The sequence below is a fragment of the Danio rerio genome, chromosome 15 (genome assembly GCF_049306965.1).
Source record: "Danio rerio strain Tuebingen ecotype United States chromosome 15, GRCz12tu, whole genome shotgun sequence".
Lineage (NCBI taxonomy): Eukaryota > Metazoa > Chordata > Actinopteri > Cypriniformes > Danionidae > Danio > Danio rerio.
This window is the reverse complement of record NC_133190.1, coordinates 18,992,420-19,012,167: the sequence shown is the minus strand read 5'-3', so window position 1 is coordinate 19,012,167 and position 19,748 is coordinate 18,992,420. Positions and strand designations below refer to the sequence as shown.

The window sequence follows — 19,748 nt, the reverse complement described above, 5'->3', positions numbered from 1 at the left end:
AACCCAAACCAAAATAAACATCATCAAGATCCCTGAGGTTTTGGAATTCAAAGTTGATCGAAAACTCAATAGATTCTATGTTAAAAAAAAACAACAACAGAACAATACAATAAAATTATGCAATGTAACAGCAGTTAATATACAAATTTAATTGAGCAAAACTGAAACACAAATGCATTTTGTTCTGAGTTTGAGTTTGGTTGAGTAACTCCTGCTGTGTGATTTGTGTCTGCAGTTTGACATGCAGCGAATAACACTGGAGGAGCTGAAGCACATCCTTTTCCATGCCTTCCGAGACCACCTGACGATGAAGGACATCGAGAACATCATCATCAATGAGGAGGAGAGTCTGAACGAGAACTCCGGCAACTGTCAGACAGAGTTTGAGGGAGGTGAGCGTCAGCACTGCTTCTTTTACTTTAGCGTGTGTGTGCGAGTGTGTGTCAGTGGTGCTGGAGTTATTTTATTGTACACTGGGTTATGATGTCATCATATATGGAAGTTTCTGATATATGGAGTTCATGAATACTAATTTACCCATCATGAAAGGTCTCAAACTCCTTGACTACCCAGTCATACTGCATAATTTAACTGTTTAAATTCAGTTAAAATACAGTTTACAGTTTTACAAGGTGAGAGCTCAGTACTATTTGTACGGAGCCAGAGTCTTAAAAAATATTATATTTACAAAATAAATTTATGAATGCACAGCACAACTCACATTTACAAAATACAGTTTGTAATTTCAAAACACAATTCATAAATTCAACACACAATCTGTGAATTCACAAGTAAAAATCATAAATATTTTTGCCAAATTATTTGGATTTTTGTATTAAGAATCACATTTTGAATTGACGAATTTGAATTGTGTATTTGTGAAGCGCATTTTGAATTAACAAATTTGGTTTGTGTATTTGTGAATTGTGTTTTGAATTCACAAACTGGATTTGGTTATTTTTGAATCGCGTTTTAAATTTACAAATTGGATTTGCATATGTATGAATTGTGTTTTGAATTCACAAATTAAATTTGTGTATTTGTGAATAATGTTTTGAATTCATGAACTGGATTTGGTTATTTTTCAATCGCGTTTTGAATTTACGAGTTAAATTTGCATATTCATGTATTGTGTTTTGAATTCACAAATTGGATTTGTGTATTTATGAATTTACGAATTGAATTAACATATTTATGAGTTGTTTTGAATTCACAAATTGGATTTGTGTACTTCTGTTGTGGAAGGATGAATTATATTTTGTAAATGTAATATTTTTGAGACTGATCTGGCACCATATATTTCAAGTTGTCACAAGTTACAAATATTCTAAAGCACAATATTGTTAAAAATTTAATTACAAGACCAACTCAATTTAGCAAACAGCAATGATTGCAAAGATAATGATTAGAAAGATTACATCTGAAACCTTTCACACACACATCACTAGGCACTTTTGCCTTTCTTGCTCTTCTTCAGTCTTTTCCGTTGTTCTCTGGTTGTAGAGTTTCTTTGATATACCTCAACCCCCCAATGGATTGTCCAGAGATGTTCAATCAGGTTTGGATCAGGACTCTGGGCTGCCATTTTATTATTCTAATGTTTGTTTTCAGCTTGAAGGAGCTACTTTAGCGTTTTCTGTGTAACAAGGGCCTAATTGTCCCAAGTAAATATCCCTGCAGCCCAGAGACCTCCAAGTGGGAGGGACTTACACCACAAGTGGAATGGGTTGAGACTTGGTGTAGTAAACATTAATAAAGTACAACTTTTACTCTGTTGTGCTAGATGTAGACTATACCTACCAACACTCCCATTTTTCCTGCGAGTCTCCTGTATTTCACACCCGTAACTACCACCACTCTGCCGTTTTGTTATTTCTCCCGGAAAACTCCCATCATTCCAATACCCCCAACCCTCAGTCTCCAAAACCCAGAGGTTGCCAACTTAGGTATAGTTTCCGATTGCCGCTTCCGCCTGCAACCTGGTCCTTGGTAGAGTTATTACTTAGTTACTTAGTTCCCCTTCGGTTGGGGAACTTCAGTGCCATAGAGTGGATTGATTGAATCCACGAAATGGGAGGATTCGGTTCAGAAGCCGCTTGTCTGAAAGAGTATTGAACGGGCCAATGAATGCAATGAATTGGCAGCGTAAGCTTGCACAGGTGTACTTCATTGCCAATTATCCCAGCATATAAGCACACCTGGAGCGAGCAGACGCCATCCTTTTCGCTTCAGAGACTTTCTGATCAAGTTGATGAGGGTTCCTCCTGCTGTGACCAGCGATTCTGAGCGAACGAGAGCATTCTCCCGGTCCAGAGTGTGTACACGCAGCGGCAGACGGTCGAGCTGGGTTTCTCCCTTGCCTGGCGTTCTTTGGGTCCGGTCCTCCAGAGCGGTGCGTATAAAGTTGCAAACTTCACAGAAAGAGCAACACAGTCGTGCAGCACGTCCTTTTCAGGACGGCGCTCCGACTGTGCGTTTCTGGATGCGGTGGTTTCCTGTCCTCGGATGATGGGCACGAGCACTGCGTTGCATGTCTGGGGGGTCCAGCATGTTAATGCGCTGCTCGCGGGCAGTTCATGTCGTCATTGCGATGCCATGACTGTTGCGCAGTAAAGATCGCGGCTAGCCTTTGCAAAAGGGCGAACCACCCCAGTTGTCCCCTGCTCTGCAGCGGGCACTCTGGCAGATCTGAGGGTTTCAGCGAGAGATAATCCGTCGCCCACGGGCCCGCGGACCTCCCGCTCCTCTAAGCACTCCATCCAAGCTTCGGGCGGGGGAAGCGATCCGTCTAACAGATGGTAGCCCTTACGCCCGATGACACCGGAGACCAGACGTCCACCGCGGCATCGGAGGGTGGGCTTTCATTGTCCGATGATGATCCAGACCCGCTCGCCCCCTTCGGGCTGGTGAGCGCTGTCACTACGGATCCTGAAACGGACATGTTAGCCGTGCTTTCCCGGGCTGCTTCGGCCGTGGGTTGGAGATGGTTTATCCCCCAGCTCCGCGGCCGGACCGACTAGAGGGGCGTTCCCTTCTTCCCGGAGGTGCACAGTAGGCTCACGCGGTCTTGTAAAGCACTTTTTTCTGCTCGTGCTGCGTGTCCCTCCACCCTAACCACTCTTGACGGTGGAACAGCCAGGGGGTATGTGGCGATTCCTCAGGTTGAGTGCGCGATGGCGGTAAATTCACGCGGCGCCTCTTCTTGGCGGGGTCCGCCTCGTCTCCCATCCAAAACCTGTAAGTTATCTACCTCCCTTGGAGCTAGAGCTTACATAGCTGCGGGCCAGGCTGCTTCCGCCTTGCATGCGATAGCCACCTACCAGCGCTACCTAGCGCAGGCGCTGGCCGAGCTGCACGAGGGTGGGTCCAACCCAGGCTTACGAGCTTCGCACCGCCGCCGACTTAGCTCTTCGGACTACTGAGTCCGCTGCGTGTGCGTTGGGGAGGACGATGTCCACATTAGTGATCCAGGAGCGCCAACCCTGGCTGATATGCGCGAAGTCGACAAAGTCCGCTTTCTTGACTTTCCCCATATCCCAAGCCATGTTCGGCGACACCGTCTGTGAATTCACCCAGGAATTCAAGGCGGTGAGAGAGCAGTTGGTGGGTGATGTCTTATCGGCGGTCCGTAGCCCGCTCCGCCCGCCGTGCCATTCATACCTGCTCCTCGCCGAAGGCGCCCGCCTACGAGAGCTGCTCCGCACACGCCTCTGGCGAAGCGAGCGCGTCGGGCACCTCGGAAGCAGGCAGCCCCCCTGCCCAGAACGCCGCTAAGTCTGGCAACGGACCGCGAAGCGTCCCTGGGACAGGCCATCTGGAGAAGAGGGAACTTGCTCTTTCCCCGCTGGAGGGCGGGGCCCCATTTCCAACGGCACTTTTTACTGCCATGAAAACATTATGAAAGGGCACTTTTCACTTCCCCCAGATGTGACAGCCCGAAATCTGCCAGTCTGGGACGCTATGCTTTCTAGCTTGCAGATTCGGTGCGTTTCGCCAGTGGCTCACGAGCGCTGGGAGGACGGTCTCCTTTCTCCCACCCCTCGAGCCTCCCCTCCGGAGCTTGGGTTCGGAGTGAGAGCAAATATCTCACCTCCAGCTTTTCCGTGGGACCCGCGAGCTTCCCGGATCAGCAAACCCACTCCGCGCTGCCCCACTGCTGGTACGTCAGCGATTATAGCGATGAGTCCATTAGCAGGAGCTCTGCCTGCCTGGTTAGCGCGGGCCAGCTCTTCGCGGTGGCTCATACGCACAATCAGACTCGGCTATGCGATTCAGTTCGCGAAACGGCCCCCCAAGTCGCGGGTGTGTATTCACCAGGGTCAGCCCCCTGTCCGCCCCTGTCTTGCGAGAGGAGATTGCTGTCCTCCTGGCGAAGGATGCAATCGAGCCGCTCCCTCCAGCCGAGATGGAGAGCGGGTTTTACAGCCCACACTTCATCGTGCCCAAAAAGAGCGGTGGGTCACGGCCAATCCTAGATCTGCGCGTTTTGAACCGCTGCCTGCACAAGCTGCCGTTCAGAATGCTCACGCAGAAGCGCATCCTCCAGTGCGTTCGTCCTCTGGGTTGGTCTGCAGCATTAGACCTGATGGACGCGTATTTCCATGTCTCCACTCTTCCTCGCCACCGTCAGTTTCTGCGGTTTGCGTTTGAAGGTCGAGCTTGGCAATACAAAGCCCTCCCCTTCGGGCTCTCTCTGTCTCCGCGGGTCCTCACCAAGCCCGCGGAGGGTGCCTCAGCGCCCCTTCGGCTCGCGGGCATCTGCATACTCGATTTCTTTACGACTGGCTGATTTTTGCCCTCTCTCGGAGCAATTGATTATGCACAGAGACAAAGTGCTCTGGCACTTCCACCTGTGGGGGTTTCAGGTCAACCGAGAAAAGAGCAAACTCGCCCCCGTGCAGAGGATCTCTTCTCTCGGGCTGGAGCTGGACTCGGTCACCATGGCAGAGCGCCTCTCCGGAGAGCGCGCTCAGCTGATGCTGTACTGTCTGAGAGAGCTCGACAGTAAAATAGTGGTCCCACTGAAACTATTTCAGAGGCTCCTGGGGCATATGGCATCCGCAGCCGCTTCATGCCGCTCGGATTATTCTATATGAGACCACTTCAGCACTGGCTTCACGATCGAGTCCCCAGACGCGCATGGCACGCGCGCGCACACCGAGTCTCTTTTACTGCGCTGTGTCGCCGCGCTCTCAGCCCTTGGAGCGACCCCTCGTTCCTACAGGCCTGGGTGTCTCTAGAACAGGCGGCCAGTCTTGTTGTCGTTTCAGCAGACGCTTCCAACACGGGCTGGGGGGCTGTGCGTTGCGGGCATGCGGCTGCGGACCTGTGGAAAGGTACCCAGTTGCATTGGCATATCGCCTGGAGCTGTTGGCAGTGTTCCTCGCTCTCCACCGTTTTTTTCGGCAACACGTGCTGGTCAGGACGGACAGTACGGCGGCGGTGGCGTATATCAGCCGTATGGTGGGTATGCGCTCTCGCCGCATGTCTCAGCTCGCCCGCCGTCTGCTCCTCTGGAGTCATCCGTGGCTGAAATCGCTGCACGCCATTCATATTCAGGCAAGCTCAACCGTGCAGCCGATGCGCTCTCACGGCAGCCTTGCGTCCTGGAGAATGGAGACTCCACCCCGAGTCTGTTCAGCTGATATGTGCGCGATTCGGGGAAGCCCAGATCGATCTGTTGCTTCCCCCGAGATCGCTCATTGCCAGTTGTTCTTTCCCTGACCGAGTGCTCTCGGCACGGATGCACTGGCTTACAGCTGGCCTCGGGGCATGCGCAAATACGCGTTTCCCCCAGTGAGCCTGCTCGCGCAGTTACTGTGCAAGGTCAGGGAGGACGAGGAACAGGTTGCTGGTTGCGCCCCTCTGGCTCAACCGGACCTGGATGTCAGAGCTCTCCCTCGCGATAGCCCTCCCCTGGCAGTCCCTTCGAGAGAGCACCTACTCTCTCAGGGACAGGGCACCACCTGGCACCCTCGCCGATCTTTGGAGATTTTTAGACGCGAGGAAGACTTAGGTAACCTCCGATTGCAGTGGCTAATACCGTCACTCGGGCTAGAGCCCCCTCCCCGAGCGCGCCTATGCCCTGACGTGGAGTCTATTCACTGAATGGTGTGTCTCTCGCTGAGAAGACCCCCGTAATTTGCCAGATCAGCGTTGTGCTTTCTTTACGCCGAGAGAAGTTGGAGAGCAGGCTGTCGCCCTCCACACTCAAGGTTACGTGGCTGCCATCTCCGCTCTCATAACGCGGTGGCTGGCAGCACCGTGGGAACGCATAACCTCATCATCCGGTTCCTCAGGGGCGCTAAGCGAATTAATCCACCCCGCCCCCTCTCATGCCCTCTTAGGATCTCGCCCTCGCTACACAAGCCGCGTCAGATCCCTTCAACCTCGACTCAGTATCTTTCTGTCCCTGAAGACAGCTCTGCTGGTCGCGTTGATATCGATTAGAGGGTCGGGGACCCGGAGGCATTTTTCGGTCAGTGACTCGTGCCTGTAATTGGGCTGGCTTTCTCTCACGTCCTGAGACCCCGCCCGCGATATGTGCCCAAGGTTCCTACCACTCCGTTTTAATACGAGGTAGTGAGCCTGCAAGCGCTGCCCTCGGAGGAGGCAGACCCAGCCCTTCTTTATTGTCCAGTTCGCGTTTTGCGTATTATCCGGACCGCACTCAGAGTTTAGATCATCTGAGCAGCTCTTCGTCTGTTATAGCGGTCGGCAGCAGGGAAGTGCCGTACCGAAATAAGTTCCCACTAGATTGTGGATGCCTTTCTTTCACTATCAGAGCCGAGATGAGCCGCGTCCCCCGAGAGCGCGTGCGCACTCCACTCGGAGCTTCGCATCCTCTCGAGCGAGCGCACGCGGCGCCCCTCTAACAGACATCTGTAGAGCTGCGGGCTGGGTGACACCCAACACATTTGCAAGGTTTTACAATCTGCGAGTGGAGCCGGTTTCCTCAAGGGTATTAGGTAACCCTTGTTGATTGAGGAAAGAAATCAGTAGGGTGTTGAAACACGCTTGCTGCGCCATTTTCCCTAACACGGAGATACGTGCGCCTTTTTATCTGTCAGTAAAGTTCCCCGTCAGGTGAGCCCTGCAGATTCCTCCGTGGCCCCCAGCACTGACTCAGCGGAGGAGTCACTTGCTGGCCCACTACGTTGTAGGTCTGCCCGCTGGTCAGCCCGCGTTTTGGGTAAAGGTGCCTGCTATGCGTGATCCCCACTAGGCGATCCCATATGCTTATTCCGCCACGGTTAAGCCCCCCCCCCTGGGCGGACCCGTGTCTTCCCTCCCCGCTAACCACTCTTTTGCTATGCGTACTCCCCCTTTTTAGGGCTAGTTCATATGTAAATTCTGCCATCTATCCCCCCTTGGGTAACGGATGGCCTCCGCAGCGTCCTCCCTATCGGGATTGCACGCTTCCCAACGTACTGTCGTATTTTCCTAGAATTATCTAGATGCTCACGACTTCCCAAAAATATATCTAAATCCGTAAAACTTCTGTTGAAGTAGGATAAATTAGGGCCAGGGACACGTTGGAGGACCGAGCCTCCCATGATGTGGGTGCGTCACGCTTGCTTGACAATCCCCTCATCGGGGGCGTTGGTAAGGTGCAGTCATTATGGCGCTTTCCATACTTCTCCCATTTCGTGGATTCAATCAATCCACTCTATGGCACTGAAGTTCCCCAACCGAAGGGGAACGTTCGAGGTTACAGAAGTAACCCTTCGTTACCCGAGGAGGGGAACGGAAGTGCCATACTCCGTCGCCATAATGACTGTCCCTTAGCTGTTTGAAAGTCTCTTCAGCTTAAAAGGATGGCGTCTGCTCGCTCCAGGTGTGCTTATATGCTGGGATAATTGGCAATGAAGTACACCTGTGCAAGCTTACGCTGCCAATTCATTGCATTCATTGGCCCGTTCAATACTCTTTCAGACAAGCGGCTTCTGAACCGAATCCTCCCATTTCGTGGATTCAATCAATCCACTCTATGGCACTTCCGTTCCCCTCCTCGGGGAACGAAGGGTTACTTCTGTAACCTCGAACGTTATTCTGTGTCGTGTACAAGACATCAAATAAATGAAACTTTTAGGAGGTTTGTACAGTCCAATTTGAGGTCAGGTCTTGGAGCTGGCTCCAACCTTTGTTTATGAATGTTGAAGAAGCTTTTGATTAACTTTTACAAGCACTTTGTCATGTAGCATTTTAAAAGGCATGGCTTTCAGTCCAAATTCTCTTCAATGTTCAGACACTGTTTGATGAACAGATCTTCACCTAGTTTGACACTGAACTAATGATCAATTTCTGCAGGAGTGTTATACTTATTTACCATTTAGATTCTTAGCATTGTAGTTGTGCACTTTTGCATTTGTCTTTTTGTGGATGGCCAACATTTTGAGGTGGCTTGAATGAGTAACTGAACTTGTAAAAAGGCAATATTCTAGAAATTAGATATAGATTCAGGGCCCTATCATACACCCGTCGCAATGTGGCGCAAGGCGCGACGCAATTGTTATTTGCTAGTTTCAGTTCGCCGCAAGAGTCGTTTTGACATTTTGCGCCAAGCTGTTTAAATAGCAATTGCATTTGAGCTCATATGTGCGCTCATAGGCTTTCTGGTCTCAAAAAGCAGGCGTGTTTTGATGCGTTGCTATTTTGAGAAACTGTAATAGTCTCTTCTTTAGACCAGAACAAAGCTAGTCTAAAGTCCAGTGCAGAGTGTGCCTCGCTTACACACTGCTTAATACACACAAGATGTAGAGCAATACCCAAATATCTTTACATATGAAAAAGAATTAAAATATTAAGGATATATATAGGATATAATAAGGATATATAAAGGATATAAATATAAAGGATTAAAATATTACAAAACATATTATTTTCTAGCCTACATCAATTTAAAAACCACTGCCTTGAATCCTTTTTCATCTCGGGAGGCTTTTTCAGTTCATTCAGTTTGCTTTTGTATAATGTTATTATTATTAGCAGTATTATTTATTATATCCATATTTATATTTGTTTAATTAAAAACAAGCTTAGATTTGTACACCTGTCAGGTTTTAGACCATATGGGGCATAGCATGTATATTAGGATTGAACTCAGGTTTTTGACCACACTTCGTTATTATTGTTCATTTATTCATTTGCTGGAAATTAGAACAAAATTTAGAAATAGTTTTGAAACAAATCTTTGCGCTTAACAAGCGAAATTAATTATTTATAGGCTAATTGATGTCTGTGCATACAAGGTTTCCCTATCCATGATAGGGCGAAAGTAAAAGTGAATTATGAGATGTCTTATCTCTCATTCTCACGCTGTAGATGCTCTGTTTTAACTGTTTTCTTGCTAGTGAAATGCTCAGTTTTTCCTCTTACACTTACTTTACGTAATGTAAATAGCAAATGTGCTTATGGTGCGAAGCAACTGGCTCTTAAAGGGAATTGGAGATGAGACTCTGATTGGTTTATTTTCAAAACACACCTATAACTCATTAAGAAAATAAACTCAACCCATTTAGACCATGCACCACGTCGCAAAGTAGATTTTCCCGTCCTTAAAATAGCAAAAGTGAATTCTGACACGCCCTGAAAGCGTTTGCGCCCTGCGCTTTCCGCTTTGCGCATGGACCGTCAAAATAGAGCTCTCAGAATGGGTGACTTCTCTTGCTATGACGAAAAGGGTCTCTATTTAGCCTTCATTTGAACAACTGTTGGAGGGTTTCAGTCACTGTAGAACAGCTCACCATCCTAAAACTGTGTGAGAAATTTTGAATGTGGAAAGTGAGTTACCTTGAAAATTAGGAAATATTTTGATCTCCTCTGTATTGTAAATTATGATATATGAAGATGATGTAAAACACATGGAATATCTAATAAGATAGTATAGCATCTGAATCATTATAATCAGCCAAACATAGGCAGCTAATTTTAAAAACAGTGTTTGTACGAATGCGTAGGTGCCCTGGGCTCCTTAAGATGCACTGAGATCTAATGAAGACCGATCATTTCACTTCATAAGACCTCAGTGTATCATCAGGAGCAATGGATATTCATTTTAGATGGCCCGAGGGTAAGTAAATTAAGAGCAAATGATTTTCGGGTGAACTATTCCTTTGATGCTCTTTTACAAAATGTGACATTCACAGCCAATTGACATGAGGTGCCATTTTTAGAGGCTTATTTGGTGAATTCGAGATGCTGGTTTGGGTTTTGTGTGGGTAGCTCATCTGCAGATACAGCACGAGTGGGTGTCATCACCACATCTATAGGGTCAGCAGAGCTCGCTCTTGCATATGCTGCTTCGCATTGAGACAAACTCATAATTATCATGTGAAACTTAAGAAAATTTGTTTTTAAATGAAGCCTGTTTGATGCTTTGAGTGATCTAAAAGGTCTGTTTTCCCTAATAAAACATTCAGAATGTGCAAACTGTTGCAAATAAACAAACCGTCAGAAGAATTAATGAGAAACTTGAACATGAGATTCTGGTTTTACTGGTTTAATGCATGTTATGCCCAAATTACCCATAACTCCTTAAGAGAATAAGTGTAACCCTTTTAAACCATGCGCCTGGCTCACAGAGTAAAATTGCAAAAGTGGATAGCACTCGGTGAACTATCCACTTTAGACTTTGTACTTAGATCATTAAAACAGAGCCTAAGATCATTGTTCTTGTGTGACATCATTTATAGGACTTGTTCAATGGATTACAAATGGTTTAAACCACTGCTTACAGCACTGAAAAAATTATGTCAACAATTTATATAGACTGATTTTAAATGAACAAATTAAATTTAGTAATGTTCTACTCAATTTGTTTGTTTAAATTCAGCCCAAATGAATTGTTTACAACCACTTAACTTAAAAAAAAAAAAGTTGTAAATCTAAGGAGTCATCTTTAAATGTTTTTTTTTCAGTGAGTCTGAATGTAAACTACTCTGATTGTTGTGGTACAGGTAAATGCAACTGTTGTTTTTCATCATGCATTGTTGTGTTGTAGTTGAAAGATCAAGTTCGGCAAATTGCATTCAATTTTCTAATGTATGCCCAGAAGTTACTTAGTGGGCATAGTGAGTTATTTCAGTGTTTAAATGTTTTAGTATGTTGGTGTATGATCCATCCTAGCACACTTTTACCATTGGGGTCAAGCAGATCCTATATGCCAAGAGTGTTAGTCTCTGTTCTACCAGCAGTAACAGATGTCCACAGCGCTAAAAAAACACTCATCCACACCTTATGTTGAGCCCTCCGTGTCTTCATGAATCATTTATGATAGCACCTGGGCCGAGCTTTAGTGTTGTCAACAGACCACACGCTGCGGCTATGTTAATGTGTCCAGAGACACAAGTAGACACTACAGTTTCTGTTGCACAACAGCTACAATACACGATGCGTACTGGAAACAGTCAGTTAAGATTAACAAGACTAACAGATTTAGCATTTGGCAATCTAACACACAGCCTAATCTTTATGCAGCTTCTCTATGGCTGATCAAAATTACATTATATTATACTAAAATTGTAATGCTGCATGGAAACCAAATTAAAGCTGCAAGCAGCACTAAAAGGGCACTTGCACATGGGGCCACTGCAACCCATTAGGAAAGCAGTGAACACTATATGCATTTCTGCAGATAAAAATAGGAGGAATATATATGTGCCACAAGTTCTGTAGCCAGCAGGTGTTAACCTGCAGATTTTGCTATGAATGTAGCCAAATATTAGTATGTAGACATGCAGTATATTGCTCAGCATAATTGAGTACACCCCATTTTGAAAATGAATAATTGTATCCATTTCTCAGTAAATTTAGGCAATGCATTTCGGTGCATTTAAACAAAACAGATTCATTAAACATATATATAAAATAACATTTTAGTGACTAAACATATTTAGACATAGAAAGATAATAAAATTTAAATCAAGCAAAATATTGAAAAAAGTACAACCTACAAATTTTCAACTAAATTTTTCTTTCTTACTTTTTTTTTTTTTTTTTTTTTTTGCTTCTTTTGATTTTTCCTCTTTTTTTAAATTTGTCATATTTTCTCTAACATATACATTTGGATGCACTAGTTTTTGGGCCAGTGATAAGTTATTTTGTTAGATAAGCTCCAGATTTGGCTTTAGTCCTGACTAATCTAATCTAATGTATATGCACAAATCTAATATTGTAATTCCTATCAAAACAATAATTTAAAAGATAGATTTGTGAGGGGTGTAATTATATATGCTGAGCACTGTATACAGGCCAGTTTTGGGACAAATCAGATACTAAAGATTTTTTCAACGAATTTAACATCGCAAAAGCCTTTAGATTAAACTGACCAAATTTGTTGTGGATGTAATTAAATCTATTGGAGAAATTTTAAAATTGCACAAAAATGCATTTTTAACTACTTCTAAAAGTGGTTGAAAGAAGTCAAGAACAAAACATTTCAAACCTGTTTACTTCTGTTTTCAGTATAAGCTATAAACAAGGCCTACACTTCCGAAGGACTTCTGTGCCAACATGACAGTGTAAACAGAGTAAATTTAGCAATAGTGAAGCACAAATGACAGACTTAAAGTACAAAACTTTAAAATTCATGTTAACTATGGTTTAATGGAAATGTTTTATAGTTAAAATAGTATTAAGCATAACTACACACACACATATATATATATATATATATATATATATATATATATATATATATATATATATATATATATATATATATATATATATATATATATATATATATATATATTTCTAATTAATTAAAAGAAAATAAAAAAATTAAAAGAATAAATGCCTAATGCATTAAACTAAAATAATGTGATTTCTAATCACTAATTTATCAGTGAACGCATATTTAGGCCTAATCCCAATTCTATTCCTTAGCCCTTCCCCTTACCCCTCTACACCTCGTTTTGCACGTTCACATAAAGGGGTAGGGGTGTCCCAATGCTCTTTAGCATGAAGGAGTAGGGCTAAGGGGAAGGGCTAGACACCCCTTGAAACAGATTTTTCAGGCCCACACTCAAACCATAGGGTAAGAAAATTTCCCAGAATACACCGCCGAAAACAGCAGCATGGCTGCACACGGAAGTAAAGAGATGCACAAATGAGTATTTTTTGACATTGTTACTTATTTTTACAACAAACAAGCTTATGTATTATTACATTCATAACCACGTTCATATTTTACTGTCAATGCTTAAAAAAAAATGAAAACAGCTAAAATAAAAACTATTTCTAATCTATAATCCATAATCATAATTCCTGTGCAGCTGTCCCACAACATTCTGACACTCGATGACGCTACAATACTCTGTCAGAAAAGTCTAGTGGCTGGGCCTTTTTACAGTTTCTGGTATAATGTTAATGTTGTTTAGTGTGTTTACATAAAGTTAGATAAATATGGCCACATTGTAAATACACAGTACAGTACAGTACAGTTACGATCTTATTTTTATATCTTTCATATCTTTTCCTTCTGTGATTTCCAGAAGATAAATACCAAAAAATAATGCAACTGGAATAACTAGCTGTCACGATCGTTGATCTCATATGAAGCAAGAGATCTTGATGACATGTTGACGTGTGCTGGAGCTGTAGTGCTGTCCCATTTCTTAGGGGTAAATCTTAAAGCCCTTCACACTCTGTTTCAAGAGCCAAGTGGAAGGGGTACAAAAATAGAATTGAGATTGGGCCTTACAATAATGGGGTTTTAAATTAGTGCTTATGTACAAGTATGTAAACTTTAAATTATACAAAATATATTCAAATACCTTCATATTTGCTTTGGTTTTATAATCAGTGCCTCACAATTAGTGTACTGTATAAAATATAACTAAAACATACTACTAATGGTTAATATACTTTAAATTTTAACTTTCGATTAAACATAAAAATCTCATACTTTATTCATACTAATTGGCCATTTGAATAAATAATGTCTGTAAGTACAGTTTTATAAATACACTAATAATTCTGCATTTGAAGTACACAACAGTGCAGATGCAAAACACTTCTTTTTACAAATGTGCTGCAGTGCTGAGACTTTTTAAAGTTCAAAACATGCTGAGCCCACTGTGAGACATTTTATCTTGACTTTTATCTTCTGCCATTTGAAAAGGCGGGAGTGAGGCAAAAATGAAAGTTCTCCTCAGCAACACACACTCAGTCAAAAGAGTACCTACGTCTGCTTATTATCCCAGCATAACCAGGCCAGAGATTGGCTGCAGGAGGCAGGACTTGCTGACTGGTGCTCTGTGCCGGAAGGAAGACTGGAGCGGAAAATGATATCATGGGGTGAGGCTGGCACACAATCTGTCTCGCTGTGTGCTCCAGAAGCACCTAATAACTAACTCTATTCTCAGCCCAGACCCCACTGTCACCCCGGACGAGCCACATGTGCTCAGGTGAACCTTCATCTCCTCTTCGCAGCTGCTCAAGAAACATTGCTTTATTTAGATGGGTCAGATTGACAGATGAAAGGTGGTCGGCTGGAATGCAAATTGACACCTACGCATTCAGACATCAGTAGAAAATGCATTCAGATTAGCATATATGCTAATCACTGGCTTGTTTTTCTGAAGTTCTCAGGGAATAAAGCCCTGTTGGCACCGAGGATGGCAACTATTAGGATAACAATATTAGCATCTGAACAATTGCACAGTGTTGTTGCTTATTATACTGTATGCAGGATGCAGTTAAGACAAAAAAAGCGTCGGAGTGAACAAAATATTACCACCGCTCAATATTGCCTGCTTAAGCTGGATGGATGTTCGCTGTAAGGACTGGTGGGTGATGCTAGTCTTGATTAAATTCACAGATAATTATTGAAAGGAAATAGTTTTTGCGAGCACCTCACATGCACAATCAGACATGTGCACATGATTAAACTGCCAGTACACTGATAAATGCCTTTACATGCAATGCTAAATCATGGTTTCTGAAATAATCAGATGTTTGTTAGTTCTCAACTTATTTTGGCATGTAAATTCACTCAATGATTTTTAAATTCTAGTACAGTAGTTATTATCTGCCACATTGAAGGTAGATCCTGATTCATCAGCTAAAAAAATGTTCTGGAGGCCATAGGGCTCTATTTAAATGATCTAGGGCGCAAAGTCTAAAGTGTTTGGCGCAAAAGCATTAAGGGTGTGTATGAACCCACTTTTGCTATTTTAAGGATGGAAAAATACTGTCTGCACTGTGACACATGGTCTAACAGGGTTGTGCTTATTCTCTTAATGAGTTACATGTTTTGAGCACAACGTGCATTATACCAATCAGAGTTTCATCTCACATTCCCTTTAAGAGTCAGTTGTGTCATGCCTTTACTTTCACTAATAAGTAAAATGGTGTTGTATGCACTGCACTAAAGTCATCCATTATCCTACATATTGCATTTAGTTGGTATAGTGCAAAGATTTGTTTCAAAACTATTTCTAAATTCAGTTCTCATTTCCAGCAAATAAATAATTGAAGAATAATAACAAAATGTGGTAAAAAAATTTAGTTTCCTATTCTAATGCCCCATATGGTCTAAAACCCGACAGGTGGACAAATCCAGAACACCCATGAGTCCACAAAGTAGTGCAAATGGATTTGCTATTTAAAAAAACATGGCGCAAAACACGAAAATTACGGTTTCACTGGTCTAAAAATAACAACAAATTGCATCAAACACATCTTGTGCCTTACTGCACCAGATATATGAAAGGGCCCATTGTGTTTCTCCATGCCATTATTATTATTTTTATTGTTAAAGTTTGGACGCTTTTGAGCTATTTGTTATCATTATAGTCATCACCTTTGGTGTAAACAAGCTTAAAACGGAAAGTTGACCCAGAAGTTAATATTTACTCACTATTTACTTATCCACAAGTGGTTCCAAATCTTTATGAGTTTCTTTCTTCTTCTCATATTTTGAAGAAAACTGAACTAAACAAATATTATGGAAGTCAATGGTGACAGGTTTTCAGAATTCTTCAGAATATCTCAACCTCTAATTCTGAAAATGTAGCCCTATATACATGTCTGGAGGTTGCGAATTATGTAGCCAGAGGAACGTATGGCTGCATTTCATCTTTAAAACAAACACTTCAGGGCGGTGTGATGGCGTTTCTTTTCACAACTTCCCTTTAAGCTGATTGCTTACCTCAACATGGATAAATTTTCCGCTGTTACCAGTTTGTCCAGTAGCTCACTGCGTGGATTTGAGACATGATGACGGGGTTTAAGCTGCTTTGCGAAAACAAAAACTGCAAAAAGTTGTAGCTCCTGGGACGTATGTGGCGCTCTCCAGAAATAAATATAGGGGTACACAATCAGAATGAGCCTGGATTGAAATATCTTTTTTTGTGTTCAACTGAAGAAAGAAATTCAAAAATGTTTGAAAGGAAGAGTAAATTATTTTAATTTCAGTTTATTTTTCCAATTTTTCAATTTGACCCCAAATACCAGAAACTTTTTTACATACCAGAATTTTTTTTTTTTTTACATACCTTCAGAACAACCAAATGAAGTCCAGATTTTGAAGAAAAGTCACAAAATCTTGTTTCAATAAAATGAAAAGAGCCATTTTTGAAAAAAGGGAACAGTTGATTAGGGCCAAATACTATATACTCTAAACTCAAATTAAGGGTTAAACCTCTTTGCTTTTGTGTTGCAGTTCATCCCAAAAAGAAGAACCGTCAGACGTGTGTGCGCAAGAGTCTGATATGCGCCTTCGCCATGGCCTTCATCATCAGCGTCATGCTCATCGCAGCCAATCAGATGCTGCGCAACGGCATGGAGTAGCGACACCACTGTGAGCGGGGCGGAGCCTGCATGTGCATGTCTGTCCATGAAGTTTCTGGAAACTAACAAACAAAAACCAAACACCTCACTACTGAAAAAAGAGGAGCTTTTTATTCTTTTTTTATTCCTGTTCTCTCGTTACTTTTTTCATGCGGACCAAGTGACACAGGAAACGTACGGCCAGCCAAGCCAGCATGTTCTACACGGGGTCTCATCTCTCAGGCAGGGACTTTAAAGGGCTGACTTTCTGCTTTTCGTGCCACCTCTGTTCCCTAATGCAATAACACGCAGGAGTTCATAAGCACCTCTTAGACGACGTGGCTATCTCCTCCATGCTTTTTTTTCCAGCAGGGATTCGCTGATGAGCTTCTGCTTGGTTCGGGCCTGCTGTCGATGTAGGAAGGCAAAAGTAATTGGCAACTCATTACACCTTTGTGGAGGGAGAGCTACAGCATCCACTCCGGAGACTATTTATGTCTGCTCTTGTCAGAGTGCTTTTCAGGCTCTTTGGTTGGTGGGAGGCCAGGGAAGGAAGAAAGGAAGGAACGGGCGCTCGTTGTAGTCCATAATTAAATCCACAGTCATCTGCTCCAAAAAATCTATGAGCCCGACTCATAGTTTTAATCGTTCTGAATGTGTTTCTGCGCTTTGATTGTGCGATCTTCCCATGTCTAATGCTTTTTTTTCTGAAATGGTTTGTAAATGAGCACAGCAATGCAACAGAAAGGAAAGTTTTGCACATTATATTATATTATATTATATTATATTATATTATATTATATATTGGTTCCATTAAGTTGAACATTTTTATTAATCCCACTGGGGGCAATTAACATAGGGCAGTAGCATCATTACACAAAAAACACATTCAAACAAAATCACTCAAAAACAATAATAAAAAACATCCTAGAATGCTTCATAATATATATATATTTTTTTGCAGGTTAATTTGGAGAAATGTGTCTGCCAAGTGATGTAATCTAACTGTCAAAATATTACTTTCATTAGTATTTCTGTCTTGTTACTCAGTATAAATTTCACACTTCACTCTTAAAAGATACTGATCACACTTTACAATAAGATTCATTAGTTAATGTATTTACTAACATGAACTAAAAGTAAACAATACTTGTACAACATTTATTAATCACAGATGAACATTTACTAATGCATTTTTAACATCTAAATTCATGCTTGTTAACATTAATGCACCATGAGTTAACGTGAATTACCAATAAACAGCAGTATTTTCTTTAACTAATGTTAACTAACATGAACAAATACTGTAATAAATGTGTTGTTCATTGTATGTTCATGTTAATAAATGCATGAACTAACATTAACTAATACAAACTTATTGTTAAGTGTTACCAAAATATTTAGCGATTAATAAATACTTTAATAAATTTCAAATTATGTAAAGGATTATGTATTTTATTATGAATCGTAAATGTAGTGGTGTAGAAGGTTTTCTTTGTTTTGTATCATTTTAAAGTTTTTTTTAACAAAATAAAAATATTAATAAATGAAAAATTTATGTCTATCAATACTTAGGATTGAAAAAATATTAAGCATTGTACACTGGTTTGTTATCTACAGAAATATATTAAAATATATAGAAACGTAATCTTTAAAATGTTCTTAAAAATGTTATTTTAATTGTAATACTATCTAAAATCAAACAAAAGACATTGACCAAAAATAAGATGTAGCTGACATCATGTTTCTTATTTAAGTAGTTTCTTTAACAGCAATTCATTGAACACTTGCACAATTTAGGAAAACATGTGACATTATTATGAAGAACTATAATAAAAATAACTTTTCTTTCTAGTTGTCGAACTTCAAATATTTTATTGGGTAAATAAGAAATTAGAAATCATCAAAACAATCACAAGAAACCTGAAAAGTCATGTGAATTCATTGCTAATAAACAAAAAAGTGCCAAAAAGTGAAGAACACTAAGGCTGCGTCCAAAACCACCTACTACTAAGTAGATACTGCATTTAAATTTAAACGTACTACTTGGCCGTTAGAAAAGTATGTTTAATATAGTATGAATGTGAGAAGTATGAATGGAATTCAGACATACTACATCCGCCATTTTGTCATGGTCACATGACCTACCTGCGTCAATTGCGTTGCTTCACTCCCATTCATGGGATAGAGCAGCGTGCATGGGATGTGCACTTCAGAATCTCATTGAAAGTAGTAAGTCATCTGGGTACTTATCGCATACTGATTTTAGCATACTATATAGTATGGAAGTATGCGGTTTCGGATGCAGCCTAAAGCTGGTCGCACATCAGAAGTGCCGTTCCACAGCGTCGCACTATGCAGCGCCATGCATTTCAGAATTCTAAACATAGGTTTCTATAAGGGTACACACACCGGCGCCGCAAGTTGGCGGCTGTTGGCGGCTGTCCATGGTGCCCAGCCACAACTCAGGACCCTGATCATATTTCTGCTGCGCCACAGAGGGCCATCTGATTAGTTTCATTTTAAATAGCATGCGAATGTGCACGTCTGGTGTGCGATATTTTCAAAAGTCATGTGCGCGCCATGTCGCGAAGCTGAGCGGCGCATCCGGTGTGTGACGCCCTTATGACATCATGTACACTCACCGGTAACTTTATTAGGTACACCTGTCCAACTGCTTGTTAACGCAAATTTCTAATCAGCCAACCACATGGCAGCAACTCAATGCATTTAGGCATATAGACATGGTGATGGTGGTGTATTACATATTATTTACTTGGCATATTATTTTCGTATTTTCTTGGCCCACTTTGGGCCCCTTAGTACCAATTGAGCATCGTGTCAACACAACTGCCTACCTGAGTGTTGTTGCTGACCATGTCCATCCCTTTATGACCACAGTGTATGCATCTTCTGATGGATACTTCCTGCAGGATAATGCGCCATGTCATAAAGCGCGAATCATCTCAGAC

General features: G+C 42.2%; 2 protein-coding genes across 3 annotated transcripts in view; both read left to right on the top strand.

The window, feature by feature from the left end:
- Positions 1-7,336, top strand: part of LOC141377977 (uncharacterized) — a 146,763-nt gene extending 139,427 nt beyond the window's left edge. Inside the window, exon 3 of the mRNA XM_073924212.1 lies at positions 7,003-7,336. The gene's annotated coding sequence lies outside the window, so the exon portion shown is untranslated. The remainder of the gene's footprint in view (positions 1-7,002) is intronic.
- caln1 (calneuron 1) overlaps positions 1-19,045 on the top strand; it is a 141,378-nt gene extending 122,333 nt beyond the window's left edge. For both annotated transcript variants that reach the window (XM_685807.8, XM_021466346.3), the window contains exons 5-6: positions 236-392; positions 16,670-19,045. In XM_685807.8, coding sequence (XP_690899.2) covers positions 236-392; positions 16,670-16,797 — 285 coding nt within the window. In that variant the 3' untranslated portion in view covers positions 16,798-19,045. The remainder of the gene's footprint in view (positions 1-235; positions 393-16,669) is intronic.
- The last annotated feature ends 703 nt before the right edge of the window (positions 19,046-19,748 follow it).